The sequence below is a fragment of the Narcine bancroftii genome, chromosome 5 (assembly GCF_036971445.1).
Source record: "Narcine bancroftii isolate sNarBan1 chromosome 5, sNarBan1.hap1, whole genome shotgun sequence".
In the NCBI taxonomy this organism is placed as follows: Eukaryota; Metazoa; Chordata; class Chondrichthyes; order Torpediniformes; family Narcinidae; genus Narcine; species Narcine bancroftii.
The window spans coordinates 162,337,326-162,358,212 of record NC_091473.1 but is presented as its reverse complement, the minus strand read 5'-3'; the positions used below and the strand labels follow the sequence as shown (position 1 = coordinate 162,358,212).

The following is a 20,887-nucleotide window of genomic DNA, read 5'->3' as shown; positions in this document are numbered from 1 at the left end:
ATCTCCACTTTGGAGACCAAAACTGTTGGCGATCCCTAATCAAGTCTCTGTCTATCCAAATACTTGTCTATCCAATCTCATAGTACACTTTCCAATAACTTGTCTTTTATTGATGTCACCGGCCTATGGTTTCCTGGCCTTTACTAGTCGGGTGATTGAGTTCAAGAACTGTGAGTTAATGTTGCAGTTCTATAAAGTGCTGGTTAGACCACACTTGGAATATTGAGTTCAGTTCTGGTTGCTATATTACAGAAGGGTGTGGAAGTTTTGGAGAGGGTACAGAGAAAATTTACCAGGATGTTGCCTGGATTGGAGAATGTGTCTTATGAGGCTAGGTTAGCAGAGCTAGGGCTTTTCTCTTTGGACCAAAGAAGGATGCGAGGTGACTAAATAGAGGCGCTCAAGATTATGAGAGAGGCAGATAGGATGGACAGCCAGCACCTTTTTCCCAGGGTGACAGCAAATACCAGAGGACATCTTTTAAGGTGAGAGGAGGAAAGTTGAGGGAGACATGAGGGGTACGTTATTTTACACAGAAAGTAGAGGGTGCCTGGAATGCATTGCAAGAGGTAGTGATTAAGGCTAGTACAAAAGGGGCAATCAAAAAACTCCTAGTCAGGCATGTGGATGCAAGAAAAGTTGAGGATTATGGGTGTGAGGTGGAGAAGGTTTTGTTTGTTGAGTAGGTTTATATTGGTCTGCACAACGTCGTGGGTTGAAGGGCTTCTACTGTGCTGGAATATTCTCTTTTCCAATCCACACATGGCAGATCCTATCTGATATCATCAAAATTGGCCTTTCTTCAATTGAGAATCTTAAACAGAGGACCAGACCTTTACTTTTCCATAGTTCTCTTGAAACTAAAGGGCACTGAAGGCTTCCTGATCATATCAGTGGTTTGGATCTGGAGCTCGGGTTGCTGATGGATCAAACCGGAGTCTATACGACTGCGGGAGTGCTAGAGGTGAATCCACGGACACTCAGCAACTCTGAAGGGACTCTTTTATTTCTCTGTATCTCTTACTGTAAGGGGTGTCGGGTAACGCTAATAGCGACTCTTTGCCTTATGGCAGGCAGAAAGCAATTTCATGTAATACAGGTACTACATGTTCTGTACTATTGCATGACAATAAAGGAATCTTGATTCCAAAGTGAATCACGAGATCTGGCTTGCTCACCCTTGATCCCAAGGGCATTTTCGCTCTTACACAGGGCCACTCTCATGATGGCTCCTCTCTTCGATCATTGCTTTTTATTGGCTGCTGTGTGAAACTTCTACCACTCGCTGAGTCCCGGCCCCTGCGTTCTGTTCAATATAATAGTAAACTTAAAGGTCCTGATGCTTGCCTCTCCAGTAAAAATCCTGCCACATCTTGAGACATTGTCAAATGCTTTACTAAAATCCATATAAAGTCAATTGCCTTGTCTTTGTCTTCCCTCTTTGACACCTGTTCAAAAACAATTTGATTAAGTTTGTAAGACATTATTTTTCCACATACCAAACCATGCTGGCTCTCCCTAATTTTTCCCTGGCTATCCAAATGTTGATCAATTCTGTCTTCAGAATACTTTCCATTCTCCCATGTGCTGGAACTTCTCTTTTTCTCAGTGAAGAGTTAAAAATATCTGTCAAGGTACCATCAGTTTGTTTCCTGCATTCCCACAGTGTTCTGGGATGCACCTAGAGATTTATCCACCTTGATGCAATCTAAGACTGCTTACTGCCTGAGGCAATCTTGAATTAACTTCCTCAGATCTTGCCCCAATTTAGGACTTAAACTTGAGGACCAGTGTTATTCTTTTCCGTATCTATCTTAAAGCAAATAGAATTGTGGCCATTAGTCCCAAACTGTTCCCCTACTGATACTTCAGTTACCTTAGCAACTTAATTCCTTAGTTAAAGGTCTAATATTGCCCCATCCCAAGAATATTGCTGTCGAAAGTTTTCCTGAATACACATCACAACATTCACTCCATCCAATCCCCTAACACTGCTGGGGAAGTTGAAATTACCTACAGCCCTGCTATTTTACAGACATCAATCTCTCCTCAGATTTGATCATCCAGCTCCTGGTGACCTCCAGCATACATTAATCAAGGTAACTATTCCTTTTCAGTTTTTGATTTCTACTCACACTGACTTGCATGATAGTTCTCAGGTAATATCCTCTCCAAAGACTGCTGTGATACCTTTGACAAATATGGCAACTCCACCACTGCTCTTCTACTGTTTCTGTAATACCTGCCACCATGTTACCCTGGAACATTTATATACCAGTCCTGGTCCTTCTGCCTTTTAGGCTACATGCTTTTTCTTTCTGGTGGTCTGCACCTTTCGACGAGTCCACCTCACCAAAGTGATTAACGAGATAGATAGGGTGAATAATGAGAAATTTTCCCCACAACAGAGGTCTTGGAGGGCATAGGTTTGAGCTCAGAGCTAAGAGGTTAAAAGGATATCTGAGGAAGAAAGATTTTCCTCAAAGAGTTGTTACAATCTTGAATGCACTGCCTGACAAGGTGGTGTGGAGACACAATACTTAACAAGTGTCTGGGCAAGCACTTGAGTCACCAAGGCAAGTTCTTGATGATAAGCCAAATGGCTTATTCCTGTTAAACAAAGTATGTCGAACAATTCATTCTGCAAGTGTGTGCATGCAGATGCCTCAACTTTTCCTCTGATTCATTGGTGCTGCCACCTGCACCCGTGATGAGCTGGTCAAATTTATTCACTTTGCTGCCATCTTTTACCCTGACCTCAAATTCACTTGGTCAACAATCTCCTCTTTCTCAATCACCCTGTCTCCATCTCAGGATACAAGCTATCGGCAGATATCTTCTATAAGCCCACTCACTCCCACAGTTACCTCAATTACATATCTTCCCACACTATCTCCTAAAAGGATTCTATTCCTTTTTCTCTCAAATCCTCCATTTCTGCCGCTTCTGCTCCCAGGACGAGGTCTTCCATTCCAGAACATATGAGATGTCTTCCTCCTTCAGAAAAGGTGGCTTCCCCTCTACTGCCATTAACTTTCAAGGAGTTCAAAAGCTGTGAGGTAATGTTACAGCTATACAAGACCTTAGACCACACATGGAAATTGTGTTCATTTCTGGGCACCCCATGACAGGAAGGATGAGAATGCTGTTGAGAGGGGGCAGAGGAAATTTACAAGTACGCAACCTGGATTGGGGAGCATGCCTTCTGAGAATAGGTTGAGTGAACTTGGTATTTTCTCCTTGGAGCAACAGAGAACGAGGAGTAACCTGATAAAGGTGTACAAGATGATGAGAGGCATTGATCGTATGGATGGCCAGAGGTTTTTTCCCCAGGCCTGAAATGGCCAACGTGATGGGGCATAGTTTTTAGGTGTTTTGGAGAAAGTACAGGGGGGTATAAGAGGTAAGATCTTCACACAAAGAGTGGTGCTGTATGAACTGTGCTGTCGGCAGCAGTGGAGGAGGCAGGTACATAGGATTTGTTAAGTAGCTATTAGATAGGTACATGAAACTGAGAAAAATAGAAGGTTACGCAGTAGGGAAATTATAGGCAATTGTTAGAGTAGGTTATTATGTTGGCACAACACTGGGCGAAAGATCCTGTATGTGCTTTAATTTCTTTGTTCCTGCAATTAACCACAAACTCTGCTTCCAAGTTTGAGCTTCCAAAGTGTATCACATCACACTTAACTGGACTGAACTCCATATGCCATTTCTCCATCCAACTCTGCATCCTGTCTATATCCTACCGCAACACCTCCAAGCATGTATCATCTGCAAGTTTTCTGACACACCACTCTACTTCTTCATCCAAGTCATTTATTAAAATCACATTGAGCAAGTGTCCCAGAGCAGAACCCTGCAGAATGCTATTAGGCACTGAAATTGCACTTAATTAGGTGGGTGAAGATATTTCAGCATTCAGCAAGGCACAGTTACATTTTGCTCTCTGCTTTAAATTGTCTTTCTTTGTCAGTTGTGTATGGAATGTGCAGGTTAAAGGAAAGATCCTGTCACCACTTTATATGGCGATAAATGTCAGTTGTATTCATTGGAAAGGTTGCTGGAAAATATCGGTAACTAATCGGACAGATTGTTTATGTTTGACACACGCAATAACAAGGTAAATCTACTTTGTAGATGAGCCAAATTTTCTGTAACTTTGGCCCATTGATTCTATGTGTAAACAAGGCTTATATTTGTTTGGAGCCTTGCATCTCTGGGATGTATCAAAGCACTTTATCTTGAGTATAGCATCAGATATATCAGCCTGTAAAACACTGCAGCACAGAAACAGGCCCTTTGCCCCTTCTTGTCTATGCCAAACGTTTCTGCCTTGTCCCACTGACCTGCATCCATTCTATATCCCTCCTTACTCCTCTCATCATGTACCTGTCCAGATTTTTCTTAAATGTCAAAATCGAACCCGCATTCACTATAACTGGCACCTGTCCCACACTCCCACCATTCTCTGTGTGAAGAAATTCCCCCTAATATTCCCTTTGAACACTTCCCTTTTCACCCTTAACTCGTGTTCTCACGTGGAAAAGCCTGCTTGCATTTACTCCAATACCCCTTATATTTTTGTAAATCTCTTTCAAATCTCCCTCCATTCTTTAATAAAGTCCTAACCTGTTTAACCTTTCCTTGTATTCCCAGCAACATCCTTGTAAATCTCCTCTGCATCTTATTGATATCTTTCCTGTAGTTAAGTGACTAGAACTTCACACCATACTCTACATTTGGCTCACCAATGTTTAATAAAGCTTCACCATAACATCCCAATTACTCTACTCAGTGGGGTGAAACAATAATGTCTGCAGATGCTGTGATTATAGCAAATGCATGAAAGTGCTGGAGAAACTCAGCAGGTTCCATTGTGTCCGTCGGAGCTCCGACCGTTGATTATATATCCTTGCCTCCTCTGGATGCTGCAGAATCTGCTGAGTTTCTCCAGCAATTTTGTGTATTTCCTATCCTCTGTATTTTGATTTATGAATGCTAACATGCCTAAAGCATTCTTTTCTACACCACTTTCAGAGAATTATGAATCTGTTTTTCCAAATCCCGCAGTTCTCCCACACTCCTTAGTGCCCTACTGTTTACCATGTACGTCCCACCTTGCATTAGTCTTTCCAAAGTGCAACACCTCACATTTGTTTCCATTAAATTCCATCTGCCACTTTGCAGCTCATTTTCCCATCTGGTCTAGATCCCTCTGCAACCTTGGAAAGCCTTCCTCGCTGTCTACTACACTTCCAGTCTTTGGGCCTTTTGCAAAATTTTTGATACAGTTTTCCCCATTATCTATCCACTTGTATCTTTTGATAAATGCCCATTTCATTAGAGCCTACTTTAAAAGTTTTTTGTTTTCATCTTTTTAAAATATGAATTGCAATTCCTGAAATTGGAGAAAAGACAGGTTGGAATGCAGATCTTTGAAAGGAGTGATTGTAAACAGAGAACATAGAACCTAACAGCACAGTACAGTACAGGTCCTTCGCCCCATGATGTTGTGCCGACCTATATATACCTGAAAAAAACTAAACCTCCCTACCTAATAAGCCAATATTTTTCTTTCATCCATATGCCTCTCTAAAAGTCCCTTAAATGTTCTGATTGTACCAACCTCCACCAGAACCCCTGGCACTGCATTCCAGGTAATCACAACTCTGTGTGTGTACATTTTTTTTAAAGTTGCCCCTGAACATTCCTCCCTACACTTTGCACAGATGTCCTCTGATGTTTGCTACTTCTACCCTGAGATAAAGTTGCTGGCTGACGACCTTATCTATGCCTCTCATAATCTTGTAGATCTCTATTAAGTCACCTCTTAGCCTTCTTTGTTCCAAGGAGGAAAACCCTAGTTCTACCTCATAAGACATATTTTCCAATCCAGCAAAATCCTGGTAAACCTCTGCACCCTCTATATAACTTCCTCATCCTTCCTGTAATGAGGTGACCAGAACTGAACACAATATTCCAAGTGTGGTCTCACCAGAGAAGAAATTGTCTGATTCTCAGTTCTGTAAAAGTTACACCAGTTGTCTTCAAACAATCTAGATAACTTTGCCTGGAGTAGTAATCCCATGGACTGAACTTATTTTGCAGGAGATCCGCTGGAATGCAGTGCTTGGGTTGGACAGTGTGCACTTTACTTACTGATTATGATGTTGGAGAAGACGGTAGTGATAGTAGTGTTGCTTTTACCTCAGTGGAAGAAGGTTTGTATACCTTAACTTCTCCAGCTATGATGCAACTGCTGCATTTCCAATTTTTATACTTCATAAGGTTGCGCTATTAATGTTGGCTAAAACGAACAGGTTCCTGGCAAGTTAAGCAGCTTGCATGAAGGGTATTAGACAGCGGATGTTTCAGATTGAGACCCTGCATACAAACAGATTGTTGACTGCTATCAAATATCAACCTGGTCAGCATGGATAAATTGGGCTGAAGGTCCTGTTTCCATGCTCTAAAACTGGATTACTCAAAAAGCCCATAGTATTGTTCATTTTAAATCTGATATTGATAATGAATTGATGACTAAAGATAATTGGGGATAAATCAGTGGAATGGTTCATTATCTGCAGGTTTTCAACAACCTCTGATATGATATCCTGCTTCTCGATTCCCCAGTGAATCCTGAATCTTATCACAGATGATAATACAGAGTATGTGCACAAAAAGGGGCCATCTGCTAATGCATCCATGTCTACCATGTTGCCTTTTAGACTCATCCCATTTGCTCCCACAATTTCTATATCTACTATTTTTTTTACTTCCTATCCATCTAAATGCCTTTTGAGCATTGTAATTGTATCTGCCACCTGTTCCATATAATCCCTACTCTCGATGTAGAAAACCTTTCGAAAGATTAACTTTGCAAAAATTTCCATTAAACTCTAACAGTCTCCTCTCTTGCTTCCCATAGCATCTTGGGATAGTTCCTCTCAGCCACTTTGAACGTATCCACTTCACTATCTTTAACACTTCCTCTTTCCTAACGAGACATATTCTGGAACACCTCCGTGTTCTTCCTCACGAATACTGATGAGCTTTCCATTTAGAGTCCAATGCAGTCTGGAGGAAGTATGCCTTGATACAGAGGTAAAGGAGCTATGTGCCTGAGCTTCTCGTCTGTGCCAAATAATTATTCTGCCCTGTCCCACTGACCTGCCCCCAGTCAATATCCCTCCCATCCACGTATCTCTCTAAATTTTTCTTCATTTCCGCATTATTGCATTCTCCGTTGTATTAGGGCGGCATCAGCGACTGGGATTCAAATCTTCGGGTTTGCACATTCTCCTCATATCTCCATGGGTGTCCTCTGGGTGCTCCGGTTTCCTCACACCTTTCAAAACATACTGGGGTTGTAGGTCAATTGGGTGGCACAGGCTCACGGGTTGAAAGGGCCTGTTACTGTGCTGTATGTCTATTTTTTAAATGTAAAATTGAGCCTACATTTACCAATTCAGCTGGCACTCGTTCTACATTCTCTCCACTCTGCATGCAGTTCCACCAATGTTCCTTTTAAACTTTTTCCCTTTCACCCTTAACCCATGTCTTCTAGTTTTTAATCTCACCTAACTTCAGTGGAAATTGCCTGCTTATATTTATTCTATCTATACCCAAAATAATTTTCTACACCTCTATCAAGATTCAAGATTCCTTTATTGTCATGTAATAATACAGTAAATGTAATATTGCACAAAACTTCTTTTTGTCTGCCGTAAGGATGGGAGCTTTTCTAGCCCTCAGCACCCTCACAAATCCTGATTCTGATATCTGCTCCCAATGAGTCAGTTTTCGACAGCCCACAATCTGGGTGGGTCCTTCGACCGCAACATGTCCACAGCCTACGTGGGCCCTTTGACCACAAATTACCATCAATGGGCAGTCTTTTGAGGACTTCAACCATGTTGCTGACCACCTGCAGCTTGAGTGGGTTTTTCAGCTGTTGAGCCCCTTGCTGGTCTGCTACCATGGTCACTGTCCTGTAGAGTCAGATCCTCCTCCTCAAATCTCCCCTCATTCTTCTATGCTAGGGAATAAAACCTAACATGTTCAACCTTTCCCTGCAACTCCTTTCTTCAAGTCCCGGCAACATCCCTGCAAATCTGCACTCTTTCAATCTTAGGTGACCAAAGCTGCACACAATACTGCAAATTTGGCCTCACCATTGTCACAGGATCACAAGATGTAGGAGCAGTAGACCCAATGGCCCATCGAGTCTGCTCCACCATTCTAATCATGTGCTGATCGATCCACCCACAAAGCCCCATTCCCCAGCTTTCTCCCTGTAACCCTTAATGCCCTGACCAATCAAATACTTGTCAATCTTTGCCTTAAATGCATCTAATTACCTCACTTTCACCTGTGACAACAAGTTCCACAGACTCACAATCCTCTGACTAAAGAAATGTTTCTGTATCTCAGTTTTAAATTGACGTCCTTTTATCCTGAAGTTATGCCCTCTTGTCCTACACTCCCCTACTATGAGAAACATCCTCGCCACATTTACTCCGTCCAGGCCTTCCAGCATTCGAAATGTCTCGATGAGATCCCCCCCCCCCCCATCCTTCTGTATTTCAACAAGCTCAGTACAGAGCTAACATCCTTTCTCATATGCTAACCCTTTCATTCCTGCTATCATTCTAGTAAATCTTCTCTGAACCCTCTCCAACACCAACACGTCTTTTCTCAAATTAGACACCCAAAATTGTACACGGTACTCCAAGTGAGGACTCACCAGTGCTTTATAGGGTCTCACCATTACATCCCTGCTCTTGTATGCTATTCCTGTAGAAATGAATGCCAATATTGCATTTGCCGCTTTCACCACCGACTCAACCTGGAGGTTATCCTTTAGGGTATCCTGCACAAGGACTCCCAAGTCCTTTTGCACATCAAAATTTTAAATTTTTTTTCCCCCATCTAAATAATAGTCTGCCTGTCTATTTCTTCTACCAATCATTGTATTTCAACTGCCCTCTCTTTGACCTTTTCCCCTAATCTATCCAATCTCTCTGCAGCCTTTCAGTATCCTCAGCACCACCTCCCCTACCACGTATTTTGGTATCACCAAATTTAGCCACAGTCATCTATTCTATAATCCAAATAATTTATATACAACATAAAAAGAAGTGCCCCAACACTGACCCCTGCAGAACACCACTGGGAAATGTTAGCCAGTCAGAATAGGATCCCTTTATTCCTCCTCTCTGTTTCCTGCCGATCAGCCAATGCTCTACCCATGGTGGTATCTTTCTTGTAATTCCATGGGCTCTCATCTTGTTTAGCAGCCTTGTGTATGACACATTGTTGAAGGCCTTTTGAAAGTCCAAATACTCAACATTCACTGTCTATCCATCGTACTTGTGATTGCTTCAAACTATTGCAATAGGTTTGTAAGGTATGATTTTCCAGTAAGGAAACGATGCTGACTTGGGCCTCACCTTTTTTATCCACCTCCTGGTATTCCACCTCATCCTTGACAATGTATTGTACAACTTCATTATAATATCCTAGCTCCCATACTCAGTACTTCGATTTCTGAAGGCTAATATGCAAAAGTTCCTTTTACAACCCTATCTATCTGTGACACTACTTTCAGGGAATTATGTACTGTCTGTATTTCCCAGATCCCTTTGTTCTACTGCGCTCTTCAGTGCCCAACTATTTACCATGCATGTCCTATCTTGGTTTGTCCTTCCAAATGCAACACCTCACACTTGTCTGCTTTAAATTCAATCGGTCATTTTGCAGCCCATTTTTCCAGCTGGTCTAAATCCCTCTGCAAGCTTTGAAAGCCTTCTTTGCTGTCCACAACGCCTCCAATTTTTTTTGTCATCTGCAAACTTGCTGATCCAATTTACCACATTATCATCCAGATCATTGATATGGATGACAAACATTAGTGGACCCAGCACTGATCCCTGAGGCACACTACCCATCACATGCCTCCAGGTATGGACATATAGTACCACAAGACGTTTTCAGCCTTGTGGTTCTGGATGTCCATGAGATCCTTTCATGTTGTTGGTGAAGAATGGGAGAAGGTATCAAAGATGATGTTTTGTAATGAAACAGTCATTCAAGGATGTAGATGACTTTGCATTCCAGTGTTGCAATATGCATTCAATTTTATATGGAACTGTCAAAGGGAAATTGAGAGTGGAGGTCAATGAAGTGGCTATGCATTGAGAAGGTTGGTAGCCTAAAATGCCTTTCATTTTTGCTCTTTAATTTTTGTGTGTGTGTGTGTGTTTGGTTTCCAGGTGGCTCTGCTAAATCCAATCCAGAACCCACAGCTGGAGCTGGCCATTGTGGTGCTAATTGTCCCGTTCTTTGTTAATGTAGGTACCCATCTAAGTTGAATTTCTAAACATGAAAGTGTGGGGCACTCTGTGATTCTTAACTCTATTCCAATGTACAGTAAAACCCCTGGTATCTGGCACCTATGGGGATCACTCTGTGATTCTTATCTCTATTCCAATGTACAGTAAAACCCCTGGTATCTGGCACCTATGGGGATCACTCTGTGATTCTTATCTCTATTCCAATGTACAGTAAAACCCCTGGTATCTGGCACCTATGGGGATCACTCTGTGATTCTTATCTCTATTCCAATGTACAGTAAAACCCCTGGTATCTGGCACCTATGGGGATCAGTAGATGCCAAATCAATGAATTTTCCAGTTGTTTGAGATAGTGGGTTGCGTGATTGGCGAACCAGCAGTGAGACGTGCTCATTTTAAACCTGTCATTTTTACCCATTTATTTTCTGCAATTTTTTTTTAATATATGTCAGTTGCTTGAGGCTGCTGGCTGCTTGAATTCCAGATAACAGAAGTTTTTACTGTAAATAGTTTGTAAATTTAAGCAGAAAGTGAGATGCTTAATTGGGAGTATCATCCACGTAGTTTGAAATTTAAACATTCAGATTTCTGAAAATGCTATAAAATATTTAAATGAACACTTGAGTTCACAGACCAACAATGAGCATTTGTGATTATGAACATAGTTCCATTAACCTTGCCTGATAGGTCAAAGATATGGCTAAAGTTGTGTTAAAATTCATTGTGTCTATCTGCACAATTTTTAATGCTACCATTTATTTTTCCCTATCATTTCTCATAGGCATTAATGTTTTGGGTAGTGGATAATTTTCTAATGAGGAAAGGCAAAACTAAGGCTAAACTGGAAGGAGAAGGTGGAGAGGATGATTCCAGAAGCAGCAACAAAGTTAGATACAGAAGAGCAGCTTCGCATGAGGAGTCCGAGTCAGAGGTACCCTGGATATTCAGATACCAATTAATTCTGCCTTAAATCCACCTGTGGTAGCAGACTCCAGACGTTCACAGCTCTCTGCCTAAAGAAATTCCTCCCCATCTCTGCTTTAAATGGGCACCTTTCAATCCTCAAGTTGTCCCCTCTTGTACTAGACTCCCTCGCTAAGGGAAACAACTTCGCGACATGCACTGTCCAGGGATTTCAACGTCCTCCCCACCTTTCCCGTCCCCGCCCCCCCCCCCCATTCTAATGAACACAAGGCCCACCTTCCCTGCCCGCCCCCCAATTCTAATGAACACAAGGGTGTACAGTCCAAGTGCCGTCAAGCATTCCTCATTCCAGGAATCATTCTTATGAATCTTCTTTGAAGCCTCTCCAATGCCAGCACATCTTTTCCATTATGTTGAAGTTGTTTAAGACATTGGTAAGGCCAAATTTAGAATATTGTGTGCAGTTCTAGCTACAGGAAGGATATCAGTAAGATTGAGAGAGTTCAGAGAAGATATACTAGGATTTTGCCGGGTCTTCAGGAGTTGTTATAGAGAAAGATTAGGACTTTACTCCTTGGAGCAAAGAAGAATGAAGGAAGATATGATAGAGGTTTACAAGATTATGAGAGGTATAGACAGAATGGATGTGAGTTGGCTTTTATCACTTAGATTGAGGGAGATAAATAAAGGGGTCATAGTTTTAAGTTGAAAGGGGAAAGGTTTAGGGAAACATTAGGGGAAAGTTCTTCACTCAGAGAGTGATAGGAATGTGTCTTTTGTGCTGTAGCGTTCTATGGTTCTAAGGAGCAAAAATACAGCCCATTGAGTCTGCCCTGCTATTTAATCATGAGCTGATCAATTTTCCCACTCAGCCCCACTTCCCGGCCTTCTCTCTGTAACCTTTGATGCCCTGTGTAAACAAGAACCTATCAGTTTCTCTCCTAAATACACACAGTGACCTGGGCTCCTCATTTCATAACATAACATAACATAACAATTACAGCACGGAAACAGGCCATTAGGCCCTTCTAGTCCGCACCGAACCAAACAACCCTTTCTAATCCCACCTCCCTGCACAATGCCCATAACCCTCCATCTTCCTCTCATCCATATACCTGTCCAACCTTTTCTTAAATAATACAATTGACTCCGCCGCCACTATTTCTCCCGGAAGATCATTCCACACAGCTACCACTCTCTGAGTAAAGAAGTTCCCCCTCATGTTACCTCTAAACCTCTGCCCCTTAATTCTTAACTCATGTCCTCTTGTTTTAATCTTTCCTCCTCTTAACGGAAATAGTCTATCCACATCCACTCTGTCTATCCCTTTCATAATCTTAAATACTTCTATCAAATCCCCTCTCAACCTTCCACGCTCCAAAGAATAAAGACCCAATCTGTCCAATCTCTCCCCATACTCCAGATTCTTAAACCCAGGCAACATTCTGGTAAACCTTCTCTGCACTCTCTCCACTCTGTTTATATCCTTCCTATAATTAGGCGACCAGAACTGCACACAGAACTCCAAATTAGGCCGCACCAACGTCTTATACAATCTCAACATCACCTCCCAACTTCTATATTCCATGCAATGATTGATAAAGGCCAGCATACTAAAAGCCTTCTTCACCACCCTATTCACGTGAGTTTCTACCTTCAGGGAACGATGTACCGTCACTCCTAAATCTTTCTGCTCTTCTGTATTCCTCAATGCTCTCCCATTTACCACATATGTCCTATTCTGATTCTTCTTACCAAAATGAAGCACCTCACACTTATCAGCATTAAATTCCATCTGCCATTTTTCAGCCCACTTTTCTAAGTAGCCCAAATCCCTCTGCAATCCTAGAAAACCTTCTTCATTATCCACTATTCCACCTATCTTAGTATCGTCTGCATATTTACTAATCCAATTCACCACCCCATCATCTAGATCATTAATGTATATAACGAACAACAATGGGCCCAATACAGATCCTTGAGGCACACCACTGGTCACCGGCCTCCAACCTGACAGACGATTATCCACTACCACTCTCTGGCCTCTCCCTTTCAGCCAATGTTCAATCCATTTGACTATCTCAAAATTTATACCTAAAGACTGCACCTTCCTAACTAACCTTCCATGTGGTACCTTATCGAAGGCCTTACTGAAGTCCATATAGACAACATCCACTGCGCTATCCACATTCCTAGTCACCTCTTCAAAAAATTCAATCAGATTGGTCAAACATGACCTTCCTCCCACAAATCCATGTTGAGTGCTCCTGATCAGACCCTGTCTATCCAGATGTTTATAAGTACTATCTCTAAGAATTTTCTCCATTAATTTACCTACCACAGACGTCAAACTTACAGGCCGATAGTTGCCAGGCTTCCTCCTTGAACCCTTTTTAAATAATGGAACCACATGCGCAATGCGCCAATCCTCCGGCACTATCCCCATATCTAATGACATTCGAAAAATTACCGCCAGAGCCTCTGCTATTTCCTCCTTCACTTCTCTCAATGTCCTGGGGAAGATCCCGTCTGGTCCCGGAGACTTATCCACCTTTATATTCTTCAAAAGCCTTAAAACTACACCTTTTGTAATCTCTATATTCCCCATATTTACCCAATTTGCTTTTTTTATCCCACATCTCCCAATATCCTTCTCCTTAGTGAATACCGAAGAAAAGAAACTGTTCAATATCTCCCCCATTTCTCTAGGTTCCACACACAGTTTTCCACTCTGATTTTCTAAGGGACCAATTTTGTCTCTAGCTTTCCTCTTACCATTAACATATTTGTAGAACTCTTTTGGATTAGTTTTCACCCTGCTTGCCATAGTTTTCTCGTACCTTCTTTTAGCTTTCCTAATTCCTCTCTTAAGATTCCTCTTACATTCAATGTATCTTTCAAACATCTCCTTAACTCCATGCTTCTTATATCTAATGTACGCCTCCCTTTTTCTTCGAACCAAGTTTCCAATATTCCTTGAAAACCACGGCTCTCTCAAACCTTTTGCCCCTCCTTTTAACCTAACAGGAACATAAAGCTTTTGCACTCTCAAAATCTGATCTTTAAAAGACTTCCATCTCTCTACTACATCCTGCCCATAAAACAAATTGTCCCAATCCACACCCTGCAAGTCCTTTCGCATCTCCTCAAATCTAGCTTTTCCCCAATCAAAAACCTCAATCCTTGGCCCTGATTTCTCTCTTTCCATAATGACATTGAAGCTGATGGCATTATGATCACTGGACCCGAAGTGCTCGCCAACACTAACCTCCGTCACTTGACCCATCCCATTTGCCAACAGTGGATCTAACACTGCTCCTTCTCTGGTCGGCACCTCTACATATTGTTGTAAAAAACTATCTTGCACACATTTCACAAACTCTAACCCATCCATTCCTTTCACAGAATGTGTTTCCCAATCTATATGTGGAAAATCTCCCATAATTACAACCCTGTGCTTATCACAAATATCTACTATCTCCCTACAGATTTGCTCCTCTAGGTCTCGGTCCCCTCCGGGTGGTCTATAATACACCCCTACAAGTGTAACCTCTCCTTTCCTACTCCTCAGTTCCACCCAAATAGCCTCCGTGGATGTGCCCTCTAATCTATCCTTCCTAGGCACCGCTGTAATATTTTCCCTGACAAGCAATGCAACCCCACCTCCTCTTGCCCCTCCGACTCTATCACACCTAAAACAACGAAACCCAGGGATATTCAGTTGCCAATCACATCCCTCCTGCAACCATGTCTCACTAATCGCTACCACATCATACTTCCAAGTATCAATCCACACCTTCAGCTCATCCACCTTTTTTACAATACTCCTGGCATTAAAATATATGAATTTCAGGGATTTCCCATTTTTTAATCCCTGTTTTCCCTCATCTTTAAGAACAACATTATTTACTTTTCCTGCCAATTGCCCTTCATCTTCTTCCAGAGCATTTCCCTTCTCTATCACCTGCCCATCCATATTCAAATACTTACTACAAACTTTCATTGTTTTCATTCTAACCTTCTCCTTACTGCTCTGTACTATTTTGTTCCCTCCCCCCAACCATTCTAGTTTAAAGGATCCTGAGTAGCCCTAGCAAATACCTCTGCCAGGATTCTGGTCCCCCTGGGATTTAAGTGTAACCCGTCCTTACTGTACAGGTCACATCTCCCCCAAAAAAGGTCCCAGTTATCCAGAAACTTAAAACCCTGCCCCTTACTCCACCCCTTCAGCCACGTGTTATTGCCCTCTGGCTGAAGAAATTCCTCTGCATATTTGTTCAAAGCGGGCACCCTTCAATCCTGAAGTTGTGACCTCTTGTCCTAGACTCTCTCACATGGGAAACAACCTTTGTCCATGCCTTTCTTGAATAAGGAGCCCAAAACAGTACTCTGTTGTGCACGTGAGGCTTCACCAGTGCCTTATAAAGCCTCAACATCACATCCCTGCTCTTGTATCCTAATCCTCTAGATATGGATGCCAACATTGCATTCACTTTCTTCACCACTAGCTGAACCTGAAGATTAACCTTTAGGGTATCCTGCACGAGGATTCCCAAGACCCTCCAAATTTGAATTTTCTTCCCATTCAAATAATAGTCTGGCATGATCATTTACTTTCTAACAGTGTGTTTCATTTGCTACTACTTTGCCCATTCTCCTACTCTATCTAAATCACTGCAGCCTCTCCTTTTCTTCTATCTTCCCCTCCCCCTATCTTTGTATCATTTTCAAACTTAGCTACAATGCCATTTATTCCATAGTCCAACTCATTTACATACAAAGTAAAAAGAAATGGCCCTAACACCAATCCCTGTGGAACACTAGTGGTAACTGCTAGCCAACCAGACTAGGATCCCTTTATTCCCACTTTCTGTTTTATGCTGATCAGCCAATGCTCCACCCATGCTGGTATCTTTACAGTAATTCCATGGGCCTTAACCCTAAGCAGCCTCATATATGGCACGTTCTCAAAAGCCTTTTGAAAATCAAATTTGCAACATCCATAGCATCTCCTTTATCTTGTCTACTTGTGGTTTCCTCAAAAAATTGCAGTAGGTTTGTCAGGCAGGATTTTCCCATAAAGACACCATGCTGACTTTGCTCTATCTTGTCATTCACCTCCAGGTTCTCTGTAACCTCATTCTTGACAATCTTCCCAACCACTGATGTTAGGCCAACAGGTCTATAATTTCCTTTCTGCTACCTCCCTCCCTTTTTAAATAGCGGAGTGACCTTTGTAATTTTCCAGTCCTCCAGAACCATGCCAGAATCTACTGATTCTTGGAAGATCATTACTCATGCCTCCACAATCTCTATAACTACTTCTCTCCCGAGGCTGCATTCCATCTGGTCTGGGAGACTTATCTACCCTTAGACCATACAGCTTCCCAAGCACCTTCTCTCTGGTGTTCGTGACTGCACTCACTTCTCTTCCCTAACACCCCTGAAAGTTTGGATATATTAATATCTTTTGACAGTGAAGACTGATGCAAAATACTTACTCACTTCCAATGCCATCTCCTTGTGTCATGTTCTTTCGGTCCTATATCTACTCTTGCCTTTTTGAAAAACTTTTTGATATTGTTTCCTAGCTTCCTTTCAAAGTTCACTTTTTCCTTCCTAATGACCGTAGCTGACTTCTGTATACTTTTAAAAACTTCCCAATTCTCTTATCTTCCTACTAATTTTTGCTTCCTCGTATGCCCTCTCTTTTGCTTTTACTTTTGTTGTCACTTTGTTCAAGAAAGGAATTGAGGATAATATAGATTGGTGAGGCCTGCATTAGTAGCAGGGAAGTTCTTGGAGATGAAACTTGGGCATGTGATTTACATGTGTGAGGGAAGGCATGGAGTGTTTTGTAGTGGTGATGAGGATAGAGCTGTGGATGTTGTTGACATGGAATTTATCATTTGAAATGATATATAAGAGTTTATTGTCATACACAATAGTACAATGCACAGGGGCACCAAAATTCTTACTTGCTTCAGCCACAGAGGTATGCAGGATACACCAACAACAATTATATGTTGTTTAAATTTAAAAATTAAAACAATATGCCGTGGACCAAAAAAGAGATAAATGTAAAAGATGGGTAGTTCTGCAGTTTGTGCACAGATCCTTTAATGGTCGTGGAATAGTTATGGTTAGGATTGTGCCAGGTGGTTCAAGAGCCTGATAACTGTTGGTGAAAGACCCATTTCTGTCTGCAGAAACACCTATTTTTCCCCTTACTATGCCATCCCTTGCCACTGTAGGTGTGCGTCTCTTTCTCCTGCCCTCCTGTGAAGCAGAGCTACCTGCGATGTCATGATGTTGGCTACTGCTGCCTTTCCTTGAGGAGTGATACATCTGATTTGGAGGGAGATGACCACAATGGACTCCTGCACTTCCTTCCTGCTGCTGCTCTGTCTCTTGGTCAAGGATATCCGATCGTTCCTCATGGCTCTTGTACTGTAATGCAGCTGATTCACAAATGCGTTATCCACAACGTTCTTAGCATTGTTGATGCTCCAAACTTGATTGAGTTGTTAGTCCAGGCACCAATCGAATAGTCAGTCAGAATCTTGTTCTCAGGGTAAAATTGTTACTCTCTAGAGGACGTACATTTAACATGCAGGGTGGCGGTGGTGAAATTTAAAGTATGTGTGTGGGTAAGTCATTTCAACAGAGAGTGGCAAGTACCTGGAACAGGTTGCCAAGAGTAGTGGTGGAAGCAGATGGAATAGTAGCTTTTAAGAGTTTCTCAGTTGCCATGCATATGCAAGGATTGAGAGATACACATCATGTGCATACAACAGAGTTTTGATTTAAACTGGGCATCATGCTCGGGCAGACATTTAGGCTGAAGTGCCTGTTCCTGTGCTCTACCGTTCTATGAAAAACTTGGGAAGGTGGTCAAGAGAACGATAAATGAAATTTAACTCTGACAAGTGTGACGTGTTGTAAGTCAAGCTAGGGCAGGACTTGTGCAGTAAAAGCAGGGCCCTGGAGGGTGTTATAGAAGAAATGATGGGGTTCTGAGCTATAGAAGCAGGTACAATTACAGCATTCAAAATATATAGATAAGAAGGATTCAGAAGGATATGGACCAAATGGAAGCAAATAGAACCAGCTCAGAATGCCAACTTGGTCAGTATGGACAAATTGAGCCAAAGGCTGAAGAAAAGGAAATAGAAGGAAACGTGGTTCATAGAAATAGTTGGCACTGTGACGCTGCCACCAAACAACAAATTTCATGACATGTTCGTGACAATAAATTTTAATTTTGAGAGACACACCATTCTCCCCACACTTCTATCAGAGTGCTACCCTTTTAAATCCTCTGCCCTCTCCATCTATCACTTCTCAGCCTCTTTCTCCTGCCCTCCAAACTGTATCCATATATCACCTTTTACCTGTTGACCTGTGCTCTTCCCCTTCTTTCCCCACCTTTTTATTCAGGCCCGAATCCCATCCCGTGGATGCTGCGTGCATGACCTGCTAAGTTTCACCGGCACCTTTGTGTCGTGCACTCGAATCCAGTGTTTGCAGACTTCCAGTAATGTTGGTTTGCTATTTGTAATTTTCTGTTCTCACTGTTGAATGTGGTTCACAGATTCTCATTGCAGGCGATGATGAGTTGGACGAATCTGAAGGTGACGAAGACCTTAGGAGACTGACAAACATAAAGCCTCTTAAAAAGAAGTTGCGATTTGGAGGTCTTCCTGTATGACCCAGAATGACCACAATGTTCTGTCATCGCAGAGGAAATCTTTTCCTGCTATAAACTACACTGTGAAAATGGGCTGCGTTCAGTGTGTGGAGCAGCACAGGGACCTGAAAGGCTGAGGTGGTTATGCGTGTGATCTCAGCTTTCTTTGCACTGATACCAAACATTCCTGATCAATGTCGTCCATTACTTGCACATGGAAAATGTACAGACAACTGGGTACAGGAGAACGGATTTCTTTCACTACATCAAGTTTTGATCCTTGGGCTTCAAGTTACTAAATATGATGCTCTGTTTGTATACAATATTTCTTGACCTAGAATTTTGAATTTTCAAAGGTTACAGATAGCAGTTGTCTTTCTGGTATAATGTGGTTACAAGTTGGAGATTTGTTAACACAAAAAGTTGGTAATTACCAAATCAAAAATGCTGGAATAATAGAAGTTACCCCAATAGAAGGGCAAATGTAGCAACTTATTGCTGCCCTCGTTGTTCCTCTCTGTTCAGCCTGTTTTCTCCATGCATTTTTCCTCCCTCCTTTTATACTCACCCATTTTGGCATTCCTGCTTTCCCTCCAATGTTGTTGTCTTCTTCTCGCCCTCGTTTCTCCATTTCCTTGCCAGCCCATCTGGACCACAACCTATCATCAGACACTAACTCTAAATCCGAATCCTTCGCTGGACCCATTCTTTTAGTCATTGAGATTTTTTTCTTTTGTGAAATGCTTCATAATTTCTGAATGGATTGGGGGCTGGTCTTCATAACTTTATTGACTTTGTGTAATTTGAATAAAATGATGTTTTGCAGCATAATTCTCATTGAACTACACAGATTGCCTGCAAGACATAATTGCCCATCACTGCCACCTGGAACTCAAGTTCCCAAAATTGTCTCATTGTATTCCCTGGTTCTAATTTTGACTCTTTGGGCAGACAAATATTTTTGAAGCTTGTTCAATATTAGGACCCATATTTATGATGCTTTAAATTTAAATCTTTAATACTACCCAACTTACACCCCATTAACCTACACGCCCAGTACATTTTGAACAGTGGAAGGAAACTGCAGCCCCCAGAGAAAACCCACACAGACACTGGGAGAACGTACAAACTTCTTAGAAACAGCGTGAGATTTTAACCTCTGTCCTGATCGCTGGCGCTGTAAAGACGTTGCGTGAACCGCTGCGCCAACCATGCCACCCTTATTTGATTAAACCTTTCCAGGAACAATCCTGACAATATTTGATGTAGGGGAGTACAGGAGGTATAAGTAATGCAAAGTTAAATTGACATGAAGAAGGCATTGAGGCAGATTTTTGAATCTAGTGTGCCCCACCTGGTTGTCCTGGGTGGGTTTTACAAGATTATCTGCAGAGGGCAATAGATACTCTCTGTATCTCATTTGCTGTCGATACCCCTTTGATGCAAGTCTGGGCACCTGAATTCATGCTTCATTGCTAACATTGGTGTTATTCACCTTTGAAACATTAATTTACTTGTAGAAAGGTCAGAAGATCATTTCAACAATGCAGGATCACAAGATATAAGAGCAGAAGTAGGCCCATTGGCCCATCGAATCATGAGCTGATCCATCCTCCCACTCAGCTCCGGCCTTTCTCCCCGTAATCCTTGATTCCCTGACTAATCAAATACCTATCAGTCTCGCTTTCCCAGCCGCTGTGGCAACAAGTTCCACAGACTCACGACCCAATGACTGAAGAAATTTTTCCTCATCTCTGTTTTAAATTGATGCCTTTTTATCCTGAAGTTGTGCCCTCTTGCCCAAGACTCCCCAACAATGGAAAACCACCCTGCACATCTACTCTGTCCAGACCTTTCAGCAATCGAAATGTCTTTGAGGTCCCCCCTCATCCTTCTGTACTCCAATGAGTACAGT

The 20,887-nt window shown here is 42.0% G+C and overlaps 1 protein-coding gene across 2 annotated transcripts in view; it reads left to right on the top strand.

Moving 5' to 3' along the window:
• The window catches only part of stimate (STIM activating enhance), a 45,038-nt gene extending 25,235 nt beyond the window's left edge, over positions 1–19,803 (top strand). The window contains exons 5-8 of one of the 2 annotated variants that reach the window (XM_069939529.1): positions 6,112–6,224; positions 10,278–10,355; positions 11,140–11,289; positions 18,877–19,803. In XM_069939529.1, the coding sequence (XP_069795630.1) occupies positions 6,112–6,224; positions 10,278–10,355; positions 11,140–11,289; positions 18,877–18,993 (458 nt within the window). In that variant the 3' untranslated portion in view covers positions 18,994–19,803. The other variant, XM_069939528.1, reaches the window with a different exon arrangement.
• Positions 19,804–20,887: the final 1,084 nt, after the last annotated feature.